The sequence below is a fragment of the Sander lucioperca genome, chromosome 2, assembly GCF_008315115.2.
Source record: "Sander lucioperca isolate FBNREF2018 chromosome 2, SLUC_FBN_1.2, whole genome shotgun sequence".
Taxonomy (NCBI): Eukaryota; Metazoa; Chordata; class Actinopteri; order Perciformes; family Percidae; genus Sander; species Sander lucioperca.
This window is the reverse complement of record NC_050174.1, coordinates 37,229,122-37,253,668: the sequence shown is the minus strand read 5'-3', so window position 1 is coordinate 37,253,668 and position 24,547 is coordinate 37,229,122. Positions and strand designations below refer to the sequence as shown.

At 41.1% G+C, this 24,547-nt stretch overlaps 1 protein-coding gene across 2 annotated transcripts; it reads right to left on the bottom strand.

Annotated features, from left to right (window-relative positions):
- Positions 1 to 261: 261 nt before the first annotated feature.
- On the bottom strand, positions 262 to 24,315 carry LOC116054089 (synuclein, alpha interacting protein). Of its 2 annotated transcripts, none has more exons than XM_031305420.2 (12): positions 24,148 to 24,315; positions 16,867 to 16,954; positions 16,072 to 16,144; positions 14,669 to 15,222; positions 12,210 to 12,378; positions 11,825 to 12,120; positions 10,598 to 10,777; positions 8,019 to 8,132; positions 7,252 to 7,377; positions 4,987 to 5,156; positions 3,792 to 3,875; positions 262 to 2,954 (listed from the first exon to the last, which is right to left on the bottom strand). In XM_031305420.2, exons 2-12 carry the CDS (start codon positions 16,921 to 16,923, stop codon positions 1,976 to 1,978), a joined length of 2,802 nt encoding a protein of 933 aa, XP_031161280.1. In that variant the 5' UTR covers positions 16,924 to 16,954; positions 24,148 to 24,315; the 3' UTR covers positions 262 to 1,975. The 2 variants fall into 2 exon arrangements, with proteins under 2 accessions (XP_031161280.1, XP_031161281.1); XM_031305421.2 differs by having other exon boundaries at positions 12,210 to 12,354.
- Positions 24,316 to 24,547: the final 232 nt, after the last annotated feature.

Below are 24,547 nucleotides of genomic sequence, written 5' to 3'. Positions count from 1 at the left end.
ACTTCTTTCTCTTAAAGTTCATACGGTGGGGCGGTTTGTCAGCCGCTGTAGAAGGTGCATTCTTAAACCTCCCCGTCTCAAACACATCACACAACTAAAGTCTACTTCATGCCAAAAATACTGCATAGATAACCATGGAAATAAAAATTAAAAAAAATGTGTGGAATATTATGTAAAAAGAAAAAATAATAATTAAATACTACTATATATACAGTGGTTTTTAAAACTATTTGTTGTGCTGGTGCACGTTAACCACGTGCGTGATTATAACCACTATTTTTTTTTGAAAATTTCAAATCATTTAACTGTGTGCATAAACATAAATACTAATACTTCATCTTTAGTGTTTAGTTCAGTAACAGAGTGGCAGAGAACCAGAACCCGTGCTTCACTTAGAAGACACGTTTTAGTTTAACAGACCAGTGAACTCTGTGTAATCTGACATTAAACTAAATGTGACAAAACAAAAAAAAAATACGAAAAGTAGCATTATGGACATGTGAGGTTTCTCCAGGATGCTGATTAATACGCAAACACACTTCCTTCAGTCGGTCAATATAAACAATTGCTTCAATATCAGTAAACACATTAAACACACAGGTTCTTCTCATTCACTCTGAAGGGATTCCTGTCTCTGAATAACGCCCTCAAATACATGTGAGCATGATCTTTTAACAGAGTTTCTGTTTTTGTCTTTCAGTCCTTCATCTGTAGAAAAACCATCAAAAGTCAAACGTCAGAGGCAAAGAACATTAGAAACTTAATGAATAGAAAGTATGAAAACAGAAGTGTGAGGAAACAATGGTTAAAATTTAAACTGGTCACTGGAGTGTTAAAGATCAAACTTGAATTTGGGAATGGTAGTTTTGACAAAATAATGTGAACTCACAGTCTGTTCACTGTCTTTTTTTTGGAGCCGACACACTCTCAAACTCCATCCACTGATAAAAAAAAGAAGCCATGAGATACTGTTTAAAGCTCCAGAAAAAAAAGCTGCTAAATGGACATTGGGTAAAGATTATTTTGTGAAAAAATAATAGACTTTGACTGGAACTTTTATTTTACTGACTAATTCAGTATGTAACCATATTGTGGTAGTAATGTGAACTAGGGATTATGGGCAAAAAGAGAACAGATGTTAACTTTTCTCACCCAGAGTCAGACAGACTTTTTATTGTCCCTGTCTGAAAGTCATTTTTACCATTTTACTATGAACCGACACATGAAGACTCCTGTATTTAAGAGGGCAAACTGGCAGGATGACAGCTATGTTAACAAGTCCAGATCCGCTTGTAAGCAGCTGGTATGCCCTAAAATAAAGCAAAGTCAGCTTTTCCCCCACTGTGGTTTGGACCAAACAATCTGTAGCTGAAGATACAACTTTAGTCTTGTCTTGACTGACAAAATCGCACTTTTGATTTGGTCACTTGAAGTCCAATTTTATATTAACTATGAAGTGTCTGGTGTTTTTCATATGCTGTTGTAATTTACTGTCATTTAAAAAATATGCGTTAACCCTTTGAACCCTTGGCAATGTTTGCTTGCGTATGGCATAGTTACTTGTGATGTCATAAATTATTTTTTCAGGATACATTAACCCACTTGGAAATGCCATTATTCATGTTATCTTAGAACATGTATTCATCATAGTGTGTATATTATATGATGTTTCAGGATTATTATGTTTAGAGTTTTGGAACTGCAGTTCCCAAAACTATACTTTGGGTAATGTAAACAGGGTGTATGATGTTGCCATGGAGTCAGTGACTTAGCTGTGGAATACATCTTAACACTGTTTTTTGCCTGGATTTGTTTACACTGAGTGGATTTTTATGGACGTTTATTTTCAATGGATGTCGGTCAGCGATATCTCTGCTACCATTGGAACATAAATTTCTGATGTTGGCTGCCTCTTGCTGTTTGCTTTGTCGGTCTGTTTGTTATGTGCTCTCTGCCTTCAGTAGGCATTCGTTGGTTAAACGTTACTGGTTTTGCTCTTGCCCTTAGCCCCTCCTCCTCCTCCTCCTCCTCCTGGGCTGCTTTTACTTTCAGACTTCCTGCCGGGTGAGTTCTGACAGGTGGAGCCTGACTGACCACCACTGTTGTTGTTGTGGTTTGTGTTGCCGCTCAGCGTTTCCATGATGGAGCGGAACGCCCCGAACGGCCGCTTGCTTTCAGAGCTTCCCGTTGGAGTCCTCTCCTTCCCGTGATGCCCTTTGGTCTGCTCCGCCTCCTGATTGGAACTCTTGTGGACCTGCTCGTCGAAGGTGACCCTCAGTTTGAGATTTTGGGATGTCTTCCTGCGAGACGAGGGCGACTTCAGGGCGCTCTTGGGGCTGGTGGCCACTTTCTGGCCGTTGGCGGCGTCTTGGAGGTCGCCGGAAGCGTCTGGTGTTTTACCGTCTGCCGCCTCGGGGTCGCTGGAGGTGGGGGAGGGGTTAATACCGACGCTGTCCGCCGACTTTGACCCGCTGAGAGAAAACGCCAGCTTTCGCTCAGCTATGCATGAGGAGGAAGAGGAGGAAGGGAGGTGCTTCCTCATCACCAGGTTAAGGTGGTTTGACGCTGGCTCCTCCTCTGCGATTGGCAAATGGGACGGCCTATCAGGTCGCAGTGTGTTTGATGCAGAGGCTCCTTGACTTTTACCCTCCTCTGGTGGATAACCGTCCGAATCGGATTCACTCAGAGAGCGCTGCATGATCTGTTTGAGTCTCGCTAGTTTGAGCTCTCTCCTCTCCACCAGCCCGGTCCTGCGGGCCCCAGGGGCCCCGGGGCCGCCCGCCGGGGGCAGCCTCTCCCTGGGACACAGCGTGTCCGACATGTCCTTCCCCAGCAGCTGCCGCAGCACCGGGTCTGGACCCACCCCTCCCTGACGAACCAACCAACCGTCACCTGGAGTCCCCTCCGCTGTCAACATCATCTCCGGCCACGCCTCCACTGAGGGCTGATGGGAGCTGGAGTCCAGAGAGGGAGAAGAAATGATTCTTTACTTTTACATTCTATAGGTGTGTATGTTGTTGATGCCTTTAATCATTACTACGACTACTACTACTAAAAACCAACACCCTCATTACTGGTACTTCTACCATTACTACATACCATTATTTCTAATAGTAGTGCTTTTCTACAAGAATTACTTTTACCACGACTGGTTTTCATTAAAAAAACTACAGCAACTATTCTAACTGCTGCTACCACTTCTATAACTACTACAACTGATATTGCTATATTATAACATCTGCTACTATCACCAATACAGTGAAAACACATGGGTTCTGGTTAATTAAGTAACTAATTTCAGCTCTGAAATAGCATTATCTGCAATTAAAAGTTTTATATCGAATCAAATAATTAAATTCCATCTCATCTGAAAACTGCTGTACTGTAAATGCTGCGATCACTTGCTTTCACTGCTGCTGCCGCCAGCACTGCTCATATCTGTGGCTCGGAGTTCAAGTTCTTCTCAGTGGAGGTTACCATCATCACTCCCCCATCTATGCTGTGCTGACTTGTTTATTCTTGTGGGGAGTGACAACTATTGCCATTTTCCAGACTCACTCCCTCCACTCTCACACCGTGACTTCATGTCTTATTCTGTGGTTTTGTAGCCACCACAATAGATGAGAAGAAACTTACTATGGTTTTAAAATAGCTACATTCCCAACAGTATAAAATAATACGACTCCAGATTCATGGGGGACATAGTTGTGGGTGTACGATGTGTGAGCATATGTGTATATATGTGTGTGTGTGTGTGTGTGTGTGTGTGTGTGTGTGTGTGTGTGTGTTACCTGGGTGATCTGGAAGGTGTCCCCTCTGTGGGGTCCATCAGTCTCTGCAGTTGTTTCTGTAGAGTAATCCTCTCTGCTGCCTGTCTGCATGACAAACACACACAACAGGATTAACTCTGACACTGACACGCCCCCACCAGTAATAATAATAATAATAATAATAATAATAATAATAAATGTATTTATATAGCACTTTTCAAAATAAAGTTACAAAGTGCTTTACAAGACAAAATAAAATGGAAGACAAACAATAATAAAACAAGTTAAAACCCGTTTTAAAAGTCATACAACATTGAGCGAAATGAGCTACACAATAAAAGTTAAGAGAATGCCTTTGTATACAAATAGGTTTTAAGAGGTGACATAACTTAATAAATTTAGGCCACAAACGCTGTGAAAGCACACTTATAAAAATGTGTTTTTAAGAGGGATTTAAAAGAGGATAAGGAGCTCCTGAGTCTAATCTCCTCAGAGATGTTGTTCTAGAGAGGGAGGGCCTAGATTGTTAAATGATTACACTGTAACAAATTACTGTAAATTCTACATTCACTCTTTACAGTGTAGTACAGCCTTTGCTGGGGAACCTCAGGCGTGTTGAATATTCCTTCTAAAAAACATACACAGTAGGTTCAAATATATTTGGCTATCTATTGGTGCGCATTATGTCCATAAGGTTTGTAATTTGGTCATAAAGTCTCTTGCCGTTCCTTGAATTTGTCTGACGATTTTCAAGAATGTTCAAGAATGTAGTCGTCTCTCCAGACGTCTTTGTAGCATCTTCTTCACCCTCGCTGTTTGTTTACTTCCGGTAGTGCCAGACACATGATAGAAAACATCATCAACACGCCCACTCGCTCCCTATGAATTCTATGTACGCATTTTTTGTATGGACAAGTTTTTTTAAATTATTTTCAGGCTATACAATATATGCAGTAGGGGGTCCCTACTCGGTTTCTCTTTCAGCTTAGGGGTCCCTGACCTAAAAAACTTAAAAGATCCCTGGTCTAAACGAGAGTAAATTTAAGCATGTGTGACAGTCTCTAGATTTCTACTGAAGGCTCTGGCAACACCTGAGCACTCTTAAGCCCATTTCACACATCTAGAATGGTCAATAGAATAGCATTGACTGAGAAACTATGAACAATTCAATACAGCAACTGTAACTGAAAACAACAGTACAAACCCTGTAACTTACTCATTGAGCTGTTTGGTGAGTTTAACAACCTGGGAGGCCAACGACATGCAGGTTTCCACGACGACCAGGTACCGAGCGCAGGTGGTGTGTCCCTGCCGCTCGGCACTCTGGGAAGGCCGCTCCCCCTGCTGGTTCTGGACCGTCACGTTGGAGCCGTACTCCACCAGAGTCTGGACACAGACACAGAGACTTAAACCGTTACTACTTTGAGCTCTGGCTCCTGGAAACATCTCACACATGTTGACGCTTGTTTCTAAGTCAGTATATGAAATTAGAAACATTATTTCTTCCAGTTGTAGCTCTTTTCATTAATACTGCCATTTATACTGCCTTTAGCTTTCCCCACACTCTGCTGAGAAAAAACAGCTATTTTATCAAAAGCAGATCATTAACTATCAGTATTTTGATTGTCGGCCCGGCTAGCCAACAGGAAGCAGACAAGACTGATAACATCCGCCTCTCCTTAAGCAGGGTGAATAAAAAACACTCAGCTTCCACTGCAGGAACATGCGCCTCACATGTGGGGTTTAATGTTGACATTTTCATTGTTTAAATATTGTAATAATAAAATCTAGTGTTGCTTTGAATCATATTGTGTATTACTGAGCTGTAGGTAGGGTTGGGTACCGTTTTAATTTTTACGATTCCGATGCTGAACCGGTACTTTTAAAACGATTCCTAACAGATTCTTAAACCGATTCTTGAAAAACTGAAAAATGACATCAAAGAAAGGCTCTTTTATGGAGTTTTTTTTTAAATTGAAAATGATTTAAATGTGACAATATATTAACGTTTTAAAGTAGTTAAATATATAATAAGTAAACCTAAGTCACCTAACACATAACTACAATAATTTAACAAATAACAGTTACACTATTAACAAGTAACAACAAAATAAATGTTGTTAAGTTGGTATGCCAACCAGCTTCAAACTTTAGCAGTTCTTTTGCAGAAAAATGACCATATTTGCCTTCTCTGGCGAGATACTACACCTCTCCTGACTTATGGCATGTCCTGCACAGGAGAAAACTCTCTCAGATGGTGTCCAAGAGGCCTGTACACACAGGTATGAGTTTGAAAGGGCAGACAATTTGGGGAGGCCGTCCTGCCTCCCCCACCACCAGGCTACAGGGTCTTGTCCTGAACGATAGACTAGCAGAGCAAGTGTAGTATAGTATAGTAGTATATAATATAGTAGTATAATAGTATAGTAATATAGCGATAACGTGCAGTGAATGGTTAATATGCCTTTACGTCCATTTTGGTGAGCCCAGAGGGAAAATATGGCATTTTAAAAGTAGCCTACATTTACGATAGCTAGCTAACAGTAGACTACAGAGTAAGTGTGATATTTTTGCGCGGACACGCGATTTACACCGCGAGCGGGCACATGCGGCAGTCGGCAGAAAAGGGAGAAAGAAAAAAAGAGTCTGCCGTTGTCCGGAGCGACAGAGGGAAAATATTTCAGTCGGAACCGAAATGAGGAACCAAAATTTGTGTTCTAATCCGGTCCGAATACTACCGTTTGCGTAGGAACCGGATCCATAGTGGAACCGGGTTTCGGTACCCAACCCTAGCTGTAGGTTAAGAAAGTTAAGTGATGGAGTGGATGTTAAAGGTCCAATGTGTAGGAATTTTTCCCATCTAGCGTTGAGATCATATATCGCAATCAACTCTCTCGCGCCACGCAGTTCAAAGTACGTATTACAGCTACGGTAGCCTTCACGCAAAAAGCCGGTCTCTTGCTCTTTTCAATATACTTTTTCTTTTTCTGGGCGAAGAAGAAGACTCCTGTTCCTGAAATTTGGATTCTGAATACGTGTGGTCCTCCATGTTTCCTTCTTCAAACTTGCCGGGGGCCGGGAAGCTATGATACCCATTAGCAGCATTAGCAGCACCTGTGAGTTTATCATGTGACAGCGAAAAACACAAAAGGTGGAGCAGTATGTCCTGTATGTCCCTTACCGGCTAACGTATTTAAAGATGGCGCATGAATATGGAGCGTCTACCCCAGTTCATGCGAATGCAAATGTAAAATTTCAAGCCAAAAGGAATACTTGGAATTGATGGTGGTGGTAAATATTCATGGAAAAGGACTATGAACGGGCAACACAGATTTTTGATAATGAACAACTAAACACGTTACACACTGGACCTTTAAAAAATCTAATAAAACCACAAGACCAACCGCAGCTGTTTGAGAGAAAACAGAGGAAACAGTGATAGTTACGTTGGTAGTAATTGTTACTTTCCAGCAGTACACACCTGTATACAGGTGAGGTGTCCGTACTGAGCTGCCACATGGACGGCAGTGTTTCCGTTCTGGTCGACTTCGTCCAGAGAGATCGCCTGTTCCTGCATGAACTGAAGCAACCACAACAAGACCTTCTCCTGGAGAGGCAGACGGAGAGAGAGAGGAGAGAAAAAGAGAGAGACTTTTTACCCTTAAGTCAACCAAACACACAACAATCTTCCCCAACACACACACACACACACACACACACACACACACACACACACACACACACACACACACACACACACACACACACACACACACCCATCCCAACATAAAATGGGACTTTTCCCTTTAACACTTCTGGCCTCATTTGTGTCTTTTCTTCTTCTAATACTCAGTATTGGCATTTTCCCCATCTTGCTTAAACTTTAAACACAATGTAGTTGCTAAATGATAAAATTGCAGGAATACTTAATGTGGGGAATGAAGTGGAAATGTTGCCGTGAGGGTTGTGATTTGTCTTCACTTAAATCAAAAGGTGTATCCTCTGTACGCTGGCCTTTAAAGACATCTCAAGGTACTTTCACACCTGTTCACTTAATGTGGTCTGGCCAAACATGAAGTCATAGGACTGACAGGTTACCGACTTGATTGGATAGTTTTTGTGACGTCATTCTGCATGAGCGCTAACCTGACAAGCTGGATGGTTTGTTACACAGCACCATCTGGGAAGCCTTCACTGGAAACTGTTTGGAAAGGTATGTATTCATGTGAATGGGTTTCTTTGTGTTACCTGTCCGTAGCGGGCAGCGTAGTGGATCAGACTGGGATGTTCTCTGGTGCAGCTCAGCTCTGCGATGGCCTCCGTCTCACTCACCATCCACCTCACGCATTCTAGATGACCGTTCTGCAACACACACACACGCACACACACACACACACACACACACACACACGCACACACACACACGCACACACACACACACACACACACACACACACACACACACACACACACACACACACACACACACACACACACACACACACACACACGTTTCCGTGAGGACCAGGTGGTTTTAAATCTGTCAACCCATTAATCTGAGGGAATAAAATAGAGGCTTGTTGATAAGAGCGAATCAGGACTCAGCTGCCCGGCTTGTCTCTAGATAACACACTTCCTTTCTGGCAGCCAATCAAGAGCCTGGTTTCCACAGCAGGGCGAACAAAACAGGACCTTCGCAGTAGTTATAGTGTTCATTCCAGGGACTCATTTTATAACATCCTGCAGCGGGCCAACAGAGCCAATGTTAAACTTTTTTTATCCAAAACCTCCATCTTAACACTGACGGACCTGTTGAACTCATTGACCAGCTGCCAACAGCCAATCAAATGTCTGCATGTCCTTGTCAGCTTATAGTGTAGATGTTTTCTTTGTTGTTTTTTTTATATTTCCACCTGCAGGTGCAAAATTGAGAGTCTTCTGCATTTTAAGCTGTAAAATGAGCAAATGTATTTACATCAGGGTGATAATAAGGTAGAGGATGAAACTGCACAACATCTATTCACATTTTTGTAAAGACATCAAATGAAAAAAATCTCTTTGATTTTTTTGAACCACTTTAAGCTTGCTAGTTATCTACACCTTACACACACACTGGCCACTTTGTTAGGTACATTAAATTGAAAGGTGTTTATAATTTTGCCCCCCCCCCCCACCCCATGGACAAAATATTAAAGGTCGCCCAAACCAAGAACGATAACAATGTGAGCATCTACACTGATGAACACTACTAGAAATAGACCGGGAAAGGGGGGAAGATAGAGGGCATGACAAGCAGCCAAGGACCCGAACCTGAAGGGGGGCACATGCTCTACTAGGTGAGCTAGAGATCGACTCAGAAACACAGATTTTTTTAACGTGAAATTGATTTGCTCAGGTTTCAATCAGCAGATCTGTTTGTTTTGGAGAGGAGGAGACCTCTGCGGTAGAGCTGGGGGTAAACGATTATTTATTAAACGATTAATCGGGCGATTATTTTATCGATTAGTCGACTAATCTAACGACTAATTGGACGATTAATATAACGATTATTTTTCTGTTGCTCGATTAATAAAAACCATAATGTATCTCAAATAAATACCAAAAAATTCTTAATAATATATTTTATTAAACAATTTTGCACAGCAAAAAATCTTCTGCTTTACACAAAATAAAATAATTATTTTACTGTTATACAAAATGAAAGGCCAGCCTGTTTACTCTTTTACAGTACCAACATAACTCTCTTGTTCAAAAAAATCAAGTTGTAGTGCAAAAAAGAAAAACACTGTGCAGTGCACAGTACAGACATTCCTTGGATTGTTTAACACAACATAACAGTCCCAACATAAAACTTGATGCATAATCAAACTGACTCTCTTAACTGCTATTCTGTAGGTTTACATGCTAATGCAGCTGTGCACTTTGGTGGTGCTAGGCTAACCAACGCATCTTAGCTCTCTGTGCAGTTTGTTCGTGCTAGGTTAGTAGCTAACGTTCACGTTAGCTAACGTTAGCTACTATAGATATCTGTGTTCTGCAGCCGTAAGCTAGCTACCATTCAAGCCAACATTAGATGATAACTAACGTTAGCTAAACACAGCTGTCTAGGCGCCAGTAGCTAGCTAACGTTAACGTTAACGTTAGCTACTAACCTAGCACGAACAAACTGCACGGAGAGCTAAGATAGTTAGCTAGCACCACCTAAGTGCGCAGGCTACACAACACACTACACAAACATGAAATTAATTTAGCTAACGTTAGTACTTGGGACTATATTTTAAGTATTCTCATACCCTCGATGATTAAGGGCGAGCTGTTTTTTTAGGACTTCTTCTTTTCATGGGGCTTTTTGCAGGGCTTTGTTGGGAATTCTGTGAGGAGGTTGCTGTTTCCTGCAATGTTTTGGTCTCCCACATGTGTGTGTGGCGAAGCGTCGACGCAAAAATACGACATCCACGTAATTTTGACGTTGATGCGTCGACGTCATCGACGCGTCGCTGCAGGCCTACTCTGCGGATTATTTGGCTCCCGGTAAAAACCTCCCGAACGATGAACAGTGAAGGGATGCTGTCTGCAATGACGGTATTGCTCTGTCTTTTCTTATTGATGTGATCGAGAGACCCCTAGCTGCAGCAAATTACACATTATACGTTGAAGAAAGAGTATAAAGAGCTTTTTTTCCGGAATCCTGTATTTAGGATTTTTAAGGAAACTTGGTCTGCTTGATTTTTCTCATTTGTACTCATGCCATTAAAAAAAAAAAACACCAAGTATTCACTAATCAACATCTTTTAAGTTCACATTAACAGTTTTCTTCACACACTGACCTTAACTCCCAGACCAGCGGGAGTGAGCTGCTGGTTGTTGCGTTCGTTGAGGCCGTCCTCCCCCATCAGAGAGGTGAGATGCTGCAGACAGTCAGCGTGGCCCTGACAGGCCGAGATGTGCAGCAGGTTGTTCCCGTCCTCGTCTCTGATCAGCTCCAGGTTGTCTGCTGCCAGGTGAGGCTGCAGGAGGGGGGAAGGAGAAAGAAAATGAGATACAACATCAGATGTGATTTGCAAATGTAACAGGTTCAAGTCAAATGTCAAGACTTTTTAAAGACAATTGTGAATGAAACTTAAGACCTACGTATATCACAACATCGGAAAAAAAAGTCAGATGTCAGAGTCCAGAAACGTCTGAAATAATTCCCCGATATCCTCATTGGCATTATCAGACTGTGTCTAGGTTGGCTGCGATATAAGTTGCATTTTGGTCTCATTTGTAGTCATAGTACAGCGAATTATATCTGGACTAGCAACAGAAGAACTACAACACCACAGAATAAAAAAAAAAAATTCAATGAGCATTAGAGGTAGCGTTACATTGATGTGGGAAAATTAAGACCTGTTTGAAATTATTTAAGACCTAGAGAACAATACTTCAGCAAATTTAAAGTGCTCATATCATGCTCATTTTCAGGTTCCTAATTGTATTTAGAGGTTATATCCGAATAGGTTAACATGGTTTCATTTTCAAATAACACCATATATTTGTTGTACTGCACATTGCTGCAGCTCCTCTTTTCACCCTGTGTGTTGAGCTCTCTGTTTTAGCTACAGAGTGAGACATCACACTTCTGTTCCATCTTTGTTGGGAGTCACACATGAGCAGTACCTAGGTAAGGACTACTAACCAGTCAGAAGCAGAGTATGAGGGCGTGCCATGCTAGCAGCTAGGCGAGCATTATAACGTGTGTTCCAAAGTGACCACGTTTGTCTCTGAAGTAAAGGCTGGACTACAATAGAGCTGTTTGGAGCAGTTTGTGAACAGTGTTTTCTGTTGGAGATGGTAAGTCCCTTTGGGCTGGACTTTGGGCTTTTTCACTTTGTAAACCTATAACATGCACAAAAAAGATATATAACACAATAAAGGAAAGGGAAAAAGCCAAACAGCATAATATGAGCACTTTGAGACTTTTTAAAGCATAAAATGTAGACTTTTTAAGACCCCGCGGAAACCCTGTGTTAGATTCTCTTCCACTAATCAGAAGCATGATGCCTCCCACTCACCAGCAAAGACATCTGTCCCTCTCTGACGATGTTGATGATGTTCTGGTTCTTCTTGGTCTCCTCGTCCACCTCCGCTCCTGCTCCTCCACCTCCTCCGAACCCCCTCGGCCCACTGCTGCCTCCACCCCCTCCTCCTCCTCCTCCTCCTGGACCAGGAGCCCTGGGCTTGGAGGCGTCCTGCCTGCCCACGCTGCACCCGGGCAGGGGGAACATCATCCCCGGGCCCCCCCCTGGTGGCTCCACGCCCGGCCTCTGGTTCTGGGAGTCTGGGTAGACCCGCGCAGACAGCAGCTTGTCTGGAAGTCATTATTCAAAGAAAGGTATATCATGACAGTGTTTTTATCCAACAAAAACGGGTAAGACAGAGAAGAAGAAAGGTTCGCACCTGCATCAGAGAAAGAAGAGACGGAGGAGGAGCAGCTGAGGAGTCCGGAGGAGAGCAGCTCCGACTGGTAGCCTCCTCCAGCCGGGGAGCGGTGGAGGTGGTGGAGGTCTGGATCCATCGACTTGGACTTCCTCAGGTCTGACCACTTCAGCGGAGACAGAACACAATACTGTAGGAAACACATAAATACCAACATTACAGTTTATTAAATAATTCATTAAAAAAGCTGATATTTCATGCCGTTAAACACATTACTTGTTGAAACAGAAGCCTTAATGGAATACTGTGAATTAATTATCAGATAAAGGTTAAAGCAGTACTGTGGATTTTCCTTGTAAACAAACGAAAGTTCTCACCAAATTGTGTGAATCCATCAGCTCTAACAAACGTGTCCAGTGCATTAAAACATACAACATTTGCAAAGCTGATTTTTTAAATCCAGTAGGGCTGAAACGATTCCTCGAGTAACTCGAATAATTTGATTACTAAAAAAGCTCAATGCAAAATGATTTGCCTATGATTTGCCTAAGCTTTTAATTTAATCAATGCTACCAACGTTGTATCGCTCACGGTGTTTCCGCACGGATGATTATTACTGTCGCACACCGGGGCTGACGCTGCTGGCGACACATGCCATGAAGACTGACGGCGCAGATTACAAAATGAAGAAAGAGAGCGTAAATAGTAAGGGGCTAAGAGAAGAGACAGGCTGGAGAAAACGACAGAAAGTGGCCGAAGTTTGGAATCAGTTCAAACGTAATTAAAACGAAAACTCTGTACAGTGTAGAGGTGTGAATCTTCACTGATCTCCCGATTCGATTACAATTATCATGTCAGCGATTCAATTCGATTCGATTCGATATCTCGATGCGTCAAATACATTTTTCTATTAAAGCCATCTAGGATATTTAATTCATAGCTTTTCAAGCTTCAAAAACAAAACATTCTGCAGTGCTCCAATACTAAATAAATTGGATACATAAAACTACAGCACTTCCTGAATGTGCAAAACATAACGGAATATGTAAACAGAAATGTTGTTAGGCCAACATTAAATTGTAAACAGAAATAATCGATTATGGCCCGGTCGATTATCGATGCAGCATCGATGCATCGATTATTTGATTAATTTCAACACCTCTAGTACAGCGTGTCTACTGCAAAATCAAGTCAATGCTTCAGCATCTCAACAGAAAACATTGAGTCTAACTTAATCATCCATTCCACGAAGCGGACCCGACAACAGTAAATCACAGTCGTATGGACGATGAAACTACACCAAACACAACAACCACCAAAAACAAAGACAAGAAAATACGTAGTGGTGACCACGATTTGATCTACAGAGCCGACTTGTTGACTATCCCTTCGGAAAAACACCTGACTGTTGTGCACCACTCTCTCTCACTCTCTCTCTTCACGGAGAAACAGCTGATCAACGATCTACTAGCATAAGTGTAACAGAGCTGTGTGACATTGTAATCAAATATATAAATGAAAATAGGTTGAGTATAACTCATATATACTTATAGGCACAAAACAACAAAAGTATTTCTTATCCGATTACTCAATTAATCGATGGAATAATCGATTATTAAAATAATCGATAGCTGCAGCCCTAAAATCCAGCTTTGTTTACAACTATGTTTACCACAGCAGCTAGCGTCTTCTTCCTTGCCTTTGCTGGTGCATTGCTGCATTTCTTGGAGACTAACTAGCAAACATTTTGCACTGAAAAGAAAATGGCTGCATGAATATACTATAAATATACTTCACAGTTTCCAATACATTTTAGCACCAGTGCATACACACAGGAGAATGCATTTAGAGCCCTGAGTGGGGATCCCAAATGTTTCATAGCTGTTTTGCTGGCCCTTGGCTGCCATTACTTATAAACAGAAAACAATGCATTTAAAACGTATACAAAATATTTTTTTTTAACAAGTTTAAGGTTCAGGGTAGCTATCAGTCATCTGATGCTTTATAGAAGTTGGGAGATGTAATAGGGAAACGTCATCTACAAAATGTCAGAATACAGAATTCTGACAGAATGGTTAAGGTCACTCCTGACCTCAAATCAATTAGGATTCTGTGACATGAAGTGAAGAGAGCCATTCATGAACAGTTTTGTTTGAGGAAACCCTCTAAGATTCCTCCTGGCCGATGTGGAGATGTGATCAACACATTGGTCGAGGTCACTGTAAAATAAGGTTTAACTAGTTACTAAAACCATGGCTTCACTTCATTTTTCCAACCTGACTTTGAATGTTCAAGCTACAAATACACCAACACATACAATTGTTTTTATGTTACTATTTCAGACACATTATTGTGACGTTGACGAATATCAGACCACATTTTATGACTAAATAATGCAAAAACGCAGTGCTGTGGACTGTAGATGGATTCACAAATTATGTTAATTATATGTAACTATTAAAGAAATTGCTTAAAAGTACCTGAGTCTGTGAGCTGCTGCTGCCCAGGCTCAGAGGCTCGTTGTGGGCTAAAGCGGAGCTCTTCAGCCCCCCTCCCCGGGTCCTCTCCAGGGTCCCTCCGCCCAGGTTGCTCCCCGTCACCGAGCGCTTGTCGTGGGGGACCCGAGGCAGCGTGGACATCTGCTGACTGGACTTGATATAAGGCACGTCCAGGATCTCGTCCATGTCCAGATCATAGTGCTCCAGCTCCCCGAATAGAGCCTGGGAGTTGATCCCTCCAACGACACCAACGCTGCCGCCCAGGCCCTTCGCCTTCCCTCCCGGCCCGTCAGAGGAGGTGGAGGCAGGAGTCGGTTTGTCAGAGCTGGGGTCATCCTTACTGGCTTCCCCCGGCTCCCCCAGGCCCAGGCCCTGGACTTTACCCTCTGAGTCAGAGTCGGTGGTCTCTGGTTGGTGTTTGAGAGGGGAGACCCTCTTCACGGGCCGGAACTTACTGTGGACCTCAGCGAGCCCCGTGGGTTTGATTCCCCCGCCGGTGTGGGAGGAAACGCTGCGACTCCAGTTGATGGCTGGAGCTGCAGGACGAGGAGAGGAGAGTTTTAAAAAAAATATGGTAGTTTAGTTTCACAGAGATTTCATTAGATAGAAGTTCAAAGGCATACTATTTTTGTCAAACAGCGACCCATAGAGCCGCTGTGAGGTATTTAACATTACTGTCGTATGCAGAGCCGTCTCTGCACTCACGGCCTGATCCCCCCCCCTCTCATGAGATTTGGCAGGCCACCACCTACCAAACTTTCATTGCTGGTTTTGCAAGCGGTGTCCCCCCCTGCTTTGCTATCGGGATGATTCGCCCTACTACGAGTTTGTTTACCATCGAAATGACTTTGATGTTTTTGAGTTTTTTGTTATATTAAGGTAAAAATCTTGCATAGTGTGCCTTTAAAGTTTTAGTGTGTAACTTTTTGATAATAATGAACATCCGTTACATTCAAGCCATTGCCAAATGAGTTGATACAAAGCTAATTAAGACTATCAGCTCCACACAACTCTCTCTGTATTTCTCAGTATGGCTATGTTCAGAAGTTGTCCTGCGACTTTCGCGAGCAGAAACTCGAGTGAAAGTAATTATCTATAATTATATGTCCATGTTTTTTTAATCCTCCGTGTCCTCCTTGTCTACTAGCAACTGCGTGGAGGAGGGGTGCGATCACGAAAGGCTTGTATCATGTTTGACGCGCACTATAGCTTTAAATGTGTAAAAAAACCACTCAACAACAAATTGTGTTTTGTTGAGGTCTGGAATTATTTTTGAAACTATTTCACAAACAGTACACTCAGTAGATACGAGTCTGCTATACAGTTTTACTTAAAAAAAAAAAAAGAAATACTAACTAAGATATGCTTCTATAATAATTAGTTACCTGGTCTCTCCTCGGCCGGGCCATCACTCCTCCTGGACAACTCTGGGATGCTCTTCAGAGACGTCACAGAATACTGCAGGGTCAAAAAGAAAGTCAGAAAAATTGTGGACAGCAGTTCAGCAGCTGTGCAAAGCAGTTACATTTAGAGATTAGTTATTTGCGGTGTCAGTTAAGTGCAAACAGATTGTAACATGAAGCATTTAGGCAGCTGTAGGTTACAGCGGTGGAATTAATCACTGATAGGCGAATTCACGAAAGGATTGCATGGCTTTTGCCGCCACTAAACTTGCACAAATAAAGACAATACATCGTGTAATTCTCAAAGAACCCGCAAAAAGTGAAATGTAGCCCTAACTGCACTGCCAAGTAAACAGTGTCTGGGTGCTCCTGTGCTATTTACCTTAAACATCATGAAGTATTTCCTAATATTTAGTCCTTGTTGATTTAAACGGGGTGTAAAATATATGAATTTCCATTTCCAACTGAAACTGAACATTAGAACCTCCAGGGTTTATTGCAGCTCCCCCCAAAAATTGTAGGCGTTAACCACTTCTTTTTCTGTGTCTTAAATAGTTGAGAAACATATAGTTACAGATAACTGAACGGTTATTTTTACCTCTTTTGGGAAGTGGGTTGTCTTTCATATTTCTTGAGGAAAAATCTACCTCTTCTAAATATTGGGGGAAACAAATCCCTTGCATCCCCCCCCCACCCCCCGAAATCTACGCCTATGGATTATCAGGTAGATAGGTGTAGTTAGCAGCTGTTAGCTTGTTTAGGCGACATCCCACTGACCGCTGAATCATCAGAGAAGTCGATCTCATCCAGGTCCAGGTATTCAGGAGCCTCCATGTTCACACCTCATCATCAGCCTCACCACCAGCTGCAGACAGCGACACACACATCATATAGAACACTGGCATGTACATTACAGAGTAGAGTTGCAAAGAGTAACCGATTAATCGATTAGTTGTCAAACTATTAAATTAATAGTCAACTATTTTGACATTTTTGATCATTTCATTTTTTATAATAAAAAAAAAAAAAAAAATCACACTTCAATAATTTATATATATATATATTTCAATGAAAATGAGAATATTGATACAAAATTATCATTCCCTCCAATATAGTGAATCATATTGCAATCACAATATCAGTCAAAATAATCGCAATTAGATATTTTCCTAATATCGTGCAGCCCTAGTTTTGTCACTCCTCTGTGACAGTAAACTATATATATATATATATATATTAGGGCTGTCAATCGATTAAAACATTTAATCTAATTAATTACATACTCTATAATTAATTAATCGAAATTAATCGCATACATAATTAACGGTGCCTGAACCGATACTTTTTAAGAAAGTAAAAAAGAAAAGAAAAAAAAAAAAAGGGTACTGGTACTGGATCCTGGGCTTTGGAAAACACTGATCGAATTTTTTCCATTTTCTGACATTTTATAGACCAAACAACTAATCGATTAATCAAGATAATAATCAACACATTAATCGACTATGAAAATAACTGTTAGTTGCAGCCCTATTATAGAGACACTTTTCAAACTGTGGGAACAATTTACATGAAAAAATGACTCATGTAAGACAGGGAGGTTTTTTTTAATTCTTCAGTTTTTCTAAGTTATCTGAAGATTCGGACCTTGAAGAGAATCCGTCACATACTCTGGTAAAGCTATAAGACTCTTTGTTCTTCTGTGTAGCAGCATCATTTCCATAAATATGATGAAGAAAAACACGAAATGTTGCGGTGATATGATCAGCAGGAATTAAACACAGGAAGTAGCTGCAGGAAACTGAGAACAGTCCAGTTGAAAACTTGTGTTAAAGTTGTTTTTCCTAACTCAGATGACAAACTGCTGCTCAGTGAATAAAAAGGAAACTAGAAAAAAATAACAAAATCGGACTTCTATTCTAAAGGAGGATTTACCAACTACTGTAACAAAAGGCTGAATGAAAAACATCAGTGCTCAGTACTACTGGAGGTTTTAAACTGTCAACTGCACAAACTGCCTGAGCTGTTGTGATCAAAGGCAACAAACAGCGGGATAATCAGGACTGATCAGAGAGCGGCGTGACTCGCAGAGCCCAAACAAAGATTTAAAGACGCAGTACGCAACCTGAACCAACACCAGATCAAGAACAGCATTCTAAATTTGTCAAATAACACCGAGTACGGACAACTGAGACTTAGTGAGCTTCTGTTCGTAATAAAACTAAATATAACTTAACGGTCACAAAAAATAGTCCCATTAATCAACAATAATTTATGATAATCGCATACTTGTTGAAGTCGTTTAATCAAGCAGCAATGCAAAACATCTGTGCTCCTTTTCTTTGCCTGACATAATAACTGAATTTTGGACTATTGGTCAAACAAAACAAGGCATCTGAAGACGTCAAGTTTGGTTCTGGGAAATTGTGCTGGTTTTTTTATGCCTCCGCGCCAGGAATAGCTGTGGCCGGAAGAATTGTGATTTCGGGTTGTGCGTCACATTCTTGTGTACACAATAGTTCAGGAACGCCTCGAGGTAATTTCTTCAAATTTGGCACAAACGTCCCCTTGGACTCAACAAACGTTTTGGGCCATTACTCAAGAATTCATACGCTAATTATGACAACATTCCACACACATCTTTAATAGGATAAAATTATGAAGTGATGACATTTTATACCCAAAGGTCAACTTTGCTGGGACGTCATACTGTTCTGCAAAAATGCTGTTCTGGCCATTATTCAACGCCATAACTCAGGAACTGAATTGGTGGCACTACTCTTAAAACTGTGGTGACTGTATAGAGATCTGTGCTGCCGGGTTGAAGATGAGTGTGAAGCATCCACGTTTTGCCAAAAGATACACTTATTACCTTTACTACATAAGAGTCTGGACCGAACCCCAGGAAGTGCGCCGGGCTATGAAGCAAATTGAACATAGAGGCCAAAGACTAGAATTGCAACTCCCGGCCAGTCACGTGATGCCCTCTGGCCCAAAAATACTTTTCCCCATAGACTTACATAGCGAAAGAAAACGTTGTTTCACTATCAGAATTTGATCCATTCGGTCCGATGACATTTTGAAAGTCTATGAATTGATTGTCGGTTCTAGTTCGGAGGATGTGTCCCGAATCGACAAGAGTTTAGAATGTCTAATTTACAGGTGAGAGACATCCGGCCAAAAATTAAGAACATCTGGCAGAACCTCCTGTGGCACCGGAACTATCCCGTAAATGAAATGCCGTCGATATACTAGCGGAGCGCTAAACCGGAATTGGCCGGCCAAGGTCTCTAGTGCCTCTGCTCTATGGGCCGAATAATGCGGAAGCAGTGCTGATCACCTGGCTCATTTTTGGCTCCATGTCGGCTTCATGCGCCACTTAGCAACTCTCATAAGAATGAATGGGGCTCCGCCTCGAATGCTGTATCCAGGTCTTATTAGACATTCATGCTCTGGAAAGACTGTATGTCTTTCCATGGATGTAACTTGGATGTGACTGGTTGGCGGAAGCATACAACCGCGAGGCCGTAGTCCTAGTTTTCACTATTTTCTGAAAACATAATCCACGGATTAATCGATGACAGCTTTGAGAGGATTACAAGAACTGGCTTTAAGTGCAGCCCCTGCTGACTAACAGTCCAGTCAGGCCTCTCACGTCATTAGGTGGTGTACCTACAATAAGATCCAGATGTGTTCAGGGTGCTTTTAGTTACTATGGACCTGTTCTATGGAAATGACCTGAAATCTATCCCTACAGTAATCAATGACAAAATAGCAGCTATACTTCTGCAATTCTGCATTAACTCAGCCATTTTTCAGACTGTGTTGTACGGTGTTTCTGTTATTTTCACCACTCCCCGTACATTAAATACACTCTAAAGAGCCTTCTTTATGTTCTGAAATAAGCAAATGTCCATTCACAGTCACAGGATGTTCAGAAAGCAGCGAACTGTGGAGCTTTCATGTAAGAGTGGAGTTGTTTTCAGACTGTGTGGGAGCGACCGCAGAACTAAACTGGTCAGAATAAGACCTCTGATTGCAGCTTTGAGAAACAGTCGAGCCGAACATCCTTGATAACAACAGTGTAGGTCTGAAAGCAGACATCAAAAATAAGAATGTATTAAAAAAAAGAAGAGGTTGTCAGCTTTCCTGTGTTTATGTGAACAGCTGACGAGTCTGAATCCTTCCAGGCAGCGAGACACGAAAACAGTCGGAGAGATGAAACGTTGTTTTGGAGCCAAGTCAAGAAACAGGGATGGGAGTTTTCAGGAGGAGTCTGAAAGGGATTTGGTTACTCTTTCTACAAAGTAAAATGAGATTGAGTTTCTTTACATTTCTCGCAAAGGTCAGATGAAACTGAGAGCTGAGTGAATCTAGCTTCCAACAACTCCTGGTCTGAAACATCTCGTCTCTTCTACAAGTAGAACTGTGAAAAGGAATTATTGCAGCACTTAACGTTGGAGCTACTTTCTTGATCAACAACCAAACCCAACTGGATTAGGGTTGGGTACCGAAACCCTGGTCTAATATGGCACAGGTGCCAAAATGACCGGTATCTACCGGAACCGAACAGCAACACGGATTTCGGGGCCTCATTTCGGTGCCGCTTAAATGCCTGCGCTGTTCTCTGGCGCTCAGAAACGGACGTTAGAGACAGAAACATCGCTGCATGTCAAGCTAGTTAACACTCACGTTACACTTGGCAGCTAACATTAGCCTACCGTTAGCTAGAGTTTTTTTTTTTTTTTTTTTTAAAGTATCGGTTCAGGCAACAACGCTATCGGCAAAAACCCAAACGATATCCAACCCTACTCTGGATGCCGTGACAGTATGCAGCAGCTCTATAGGGACGTTGCCAGGTCTGAGATCTGTCCTGACTCCACTGTCTGGATGGACTGATGACTAGCTTGTTGGCAAACAGGATAAAACATGTAATCATACAAGTCCTAGACGCACAGAAATAAAACTGATATTGATCTTCTTATCTGATTCAGGGTAAATTCTAAAGACACACCTGTATTCCCAAATGTACTTTCCTTTAAAAAGGGACACTTCATCCAAACTACAACACATTTCTTCACTTGCCTCTCGTGGTGTCTCTCCATTGAGTACTTTTGGTTTTATCTGTCCAGGTTTTACGATATCTATCTCTGAGATTTGTGTCTCCCCCTAATGTCAGTGGAGGTGAAAAGAATTTGCTTTACAACAATAAAACATGACACTCAGAAAAATGAATAAGCCTCTCTGTCAACCGTTCCCATCAGGACCATTTCTTAAGTAGGAAGGATTTTTTCAATGAAAATCATTTTACAGTGAAGACTGTGGGTTATAAAGAGTAACAGGGAAACGTTATATGGTTTCTGCTGTTGAACTGTTTGTAGTTTTTCAAAGCTGTGAGCAACAAACACGTTCCATTCACCTCCATTGCACCGAAGAGAAGATATCTAAAAACCTGGACCAATAACACCTGATTACACAGAAGTCCCTCTACCAGTTCCCTCATCACGTCCTGATTACCAACATTACTTAAAGTGCTTTAAGTTCTTTTTAATTAACATATCTTAGTCAATATAGTACTTGACATGCAACAATTTTAAAACAAAAGTCTAAATGAGCTGGACTTAAACCAAGAAGACAAACATAAAGCCAACCAGAATGTTATCAGAAAAGACACTAACAATATGATTGTGGTGCCTTACAAATGAGTTATCTGCTTTTATAAATATGATGTTTTCTCGGACTGTATTAAAGTAAATTGTGCTTCAGACTGAAGAAACAGTGTAATCGGTAACAAGGCAGGTACCAATACAGCAAATGTTTTTAGACAGTATGAGCACAGTTACAGAAAATAACCACTTAACTCATGCAGTGCAAAAAGAGTCTAAATAAACAAAGAAAAACCTCTCTGAATAGAACTTTCTCTAAGTCTTAAACATCCATCGTCACTGTCTCTCTAATTCAGATGACATGGAGCCCTGATTACAGGCATTAAGACCTGCAGACTGGACGGTGGCCAGTTTAAATCGCATTAGAGTTGCTTTCACAGTGCTGAGGGTTCACTCGCTTATTAAGGCGATCTCATATTGTACTAAAATAGTTCACCGAAACGTGTTTCTGAAAACATTTTAAGTGAGAAATAGGCCATGCAGTTGCTGAATCTGTCTTCATTTCAGATCGACAAAGGTCAGTTTAAATGATTTTCATCAGAGTTTGAGAGGCATTGTCACTTTCATCCCGCTCATCATTTCCAGGTTAGCACTCCACCAATCAGGTTGGTCATTGAGTCCGACTGCCCGCCTTCCGATTATACATGTCAAATCGGCCAAAATGAAGGTCGACGGCTCCTCCGACGGACGACGGCACAGAACACACCGAACAGACTCGAGTCACCGACCTCGCCAGACTGTCCGACGGCCCATTATCGGGTTGGTGTGTCAGGGCCTTTACACTGTCAGTTGTCACTATTTGAATCCACATTTTCTAGTAAAACTGCCATTAAGGACTGATAGTAAACTCAAGATGTAACATTTGTTTTGTGCCAACATAAAAAGACCTTATGAGACATTCAGATCATGTTATTTGTAATAACTTTACACCAAGTTTTAAAGGGCTGGGGGATAATTCTAAATAATAATTTATTGCCTGTAAGCGGTTTTGTAATACAACGCTTTCCTGCAGAGTTCACGTCAGACAAAGACCTCAACTTCATAAAAATTACACTTCTTACAAACATTACAGAAGTTTTTGTGTAAGAATCCACCTCAACCAAACAATTTCCTCTGGATATGATCATAGTGCTTTTATCATTTTATTAAATTGTGTCGTCAAAATTAATATTTCAAAGCAAAATGTGTTTAAAAACTAACACAGCGAGCTGTTGAAGGTTTTGGTTGTTGCACCTTTGTAGTTTCAAAGCGGGACACAATTCACTGCATTTGACATTCAATTTGATTACTTTATATTTGATCAGGTATATGGAGGAGAAAGTATCTGATCCTTTAGCTACACAAGTAAAAGTACTATTACCACATTTCTCAAATACTCTGTTACAATGGTACAAGTACAAGTCCTGCATTGAAAATGTTACTTTAGCTAAAGTATTAGCTTTAGTATTATTAGTATTATAAGTAAAAGAACTCCATGCAGAAAAACAACGGCCCCGTGACTTTGATTTAAATGATTATCAAAATAGTTTCCAATTCATTTACTGTCAACTGTCTAATTGATAAATGAACTAATCTTTTCAGCTGTACTCGTATAAACAGTTTACAACAAAACATCATATTCTATAAACTCTTTATATGTTTTGTGTGCAAAACAATCTTCATCTGTAAAAGTAAATAAACCTGTCAGATAAATTTAGAGGAGTTGAAGTAGAAAGTAACATGAAAAGAAAAGACTTGAGTAAAGTACATCGACTTTGTTATATAGTACAGTACTTTAGTTGATGTACTTAGTTACACACCACCAATGGGTAGCACTATATTTGCCATATCATAATATAAATCAATGTCAGAAAACAATGTTTGTATTGAAATGATGATATTGATTCCTACTAGATCACCTAGCTCTGTGTTTGTATTAACAAAAGCTTTGTACAAACAATTTGTAATTTATGTTTTTATGACCAGGGTGTGGGGAGCATTACATTTTGTTAAATAAAATAACATCTGTGTGATTATTGCTTTAGTAATTAAAAAGATGATCTAATAGTTATAGATAAGAATGAGCATCAGATAGACTTAAAGTGGCTAATAAAGCAAATAAAACGTGTTTTGCAAAAGAAAAGAATGAAAGTGTAGTGAGTTTAGGTGGTCTGTCCTCTCTTTAGCCTTAACAGCTCATTTAATCCTTTGATACCTGCTCATGAAGCAGCAGGAGGCTAATTAGCTTAAGCTAGCTGGCTAATCAGCATCCAGAGAAGCTAATGTGGAAGCTAACTGCCTAGCCGGGCAGGCACTTGGAAAAATAGGTCAGAACAGACAGCGCAGGTAAAAACGAGCCCGCCATTGATAAAGAACTGTGTTCTCCCAAATGAGGGACAGTTTTATGATACGGTACCTTATGGAAGTCAGGCAGCCGAGGAGAAAGCGCTAGCTTGAAGGGGGTGATACAGCTAGCCGAGCCGCTAGCAGGACTGATCCTTGGATCCAGCTGTTTTTTTTCCTTCTGTCGCCTCGCTGTCTTGAAAAGCACAAAGACTCTGACATATGGGAAACACAGAGGGGAGGAAATGAGAAGAGGGCTCACTCTGAGCACGTTTCTGAGTCCCATATTAGTCAGAAAGAAGAGGGATAACTACACTTTTACTGTCGTCTGTCGGTGCAAATAGGCTTTATGTATATTGGTTTCTGTTTTGCAGTATGTGTGTATGGAAGATATTTTACTTTAAGTAGGCTAGTAGTAATAGCCTACCACAGTGTAAACATATTCTGTTGCAAGTAGGCTACAGTAAAAGTCC

Bases quoted from the DNA above. Each gene is read 5' to 3' on its own strand.
- LOC116054089 (XM_031305420.2), bottom strand. From the start codon at position 16,923: ATGGAGGCTCCTGAATACCTGGACCTGGATGAGATCGACTTCTCTGAT. The intron at 12,121-12,209 runs GTGCGAACCTTT...AATGACTTCCAG, and splicing joins CTCTTCTTTCTCTGATGCAG to ACAAGCTGCTGTCTGCGCGG. The intron at 5,157-7,251 runs GTGTGTACTGCT...GTCTGTGTCCAG, and splicing joins GACACCTCACCTGTATACAG to ACTCTGGTGGAGTACGGCTC.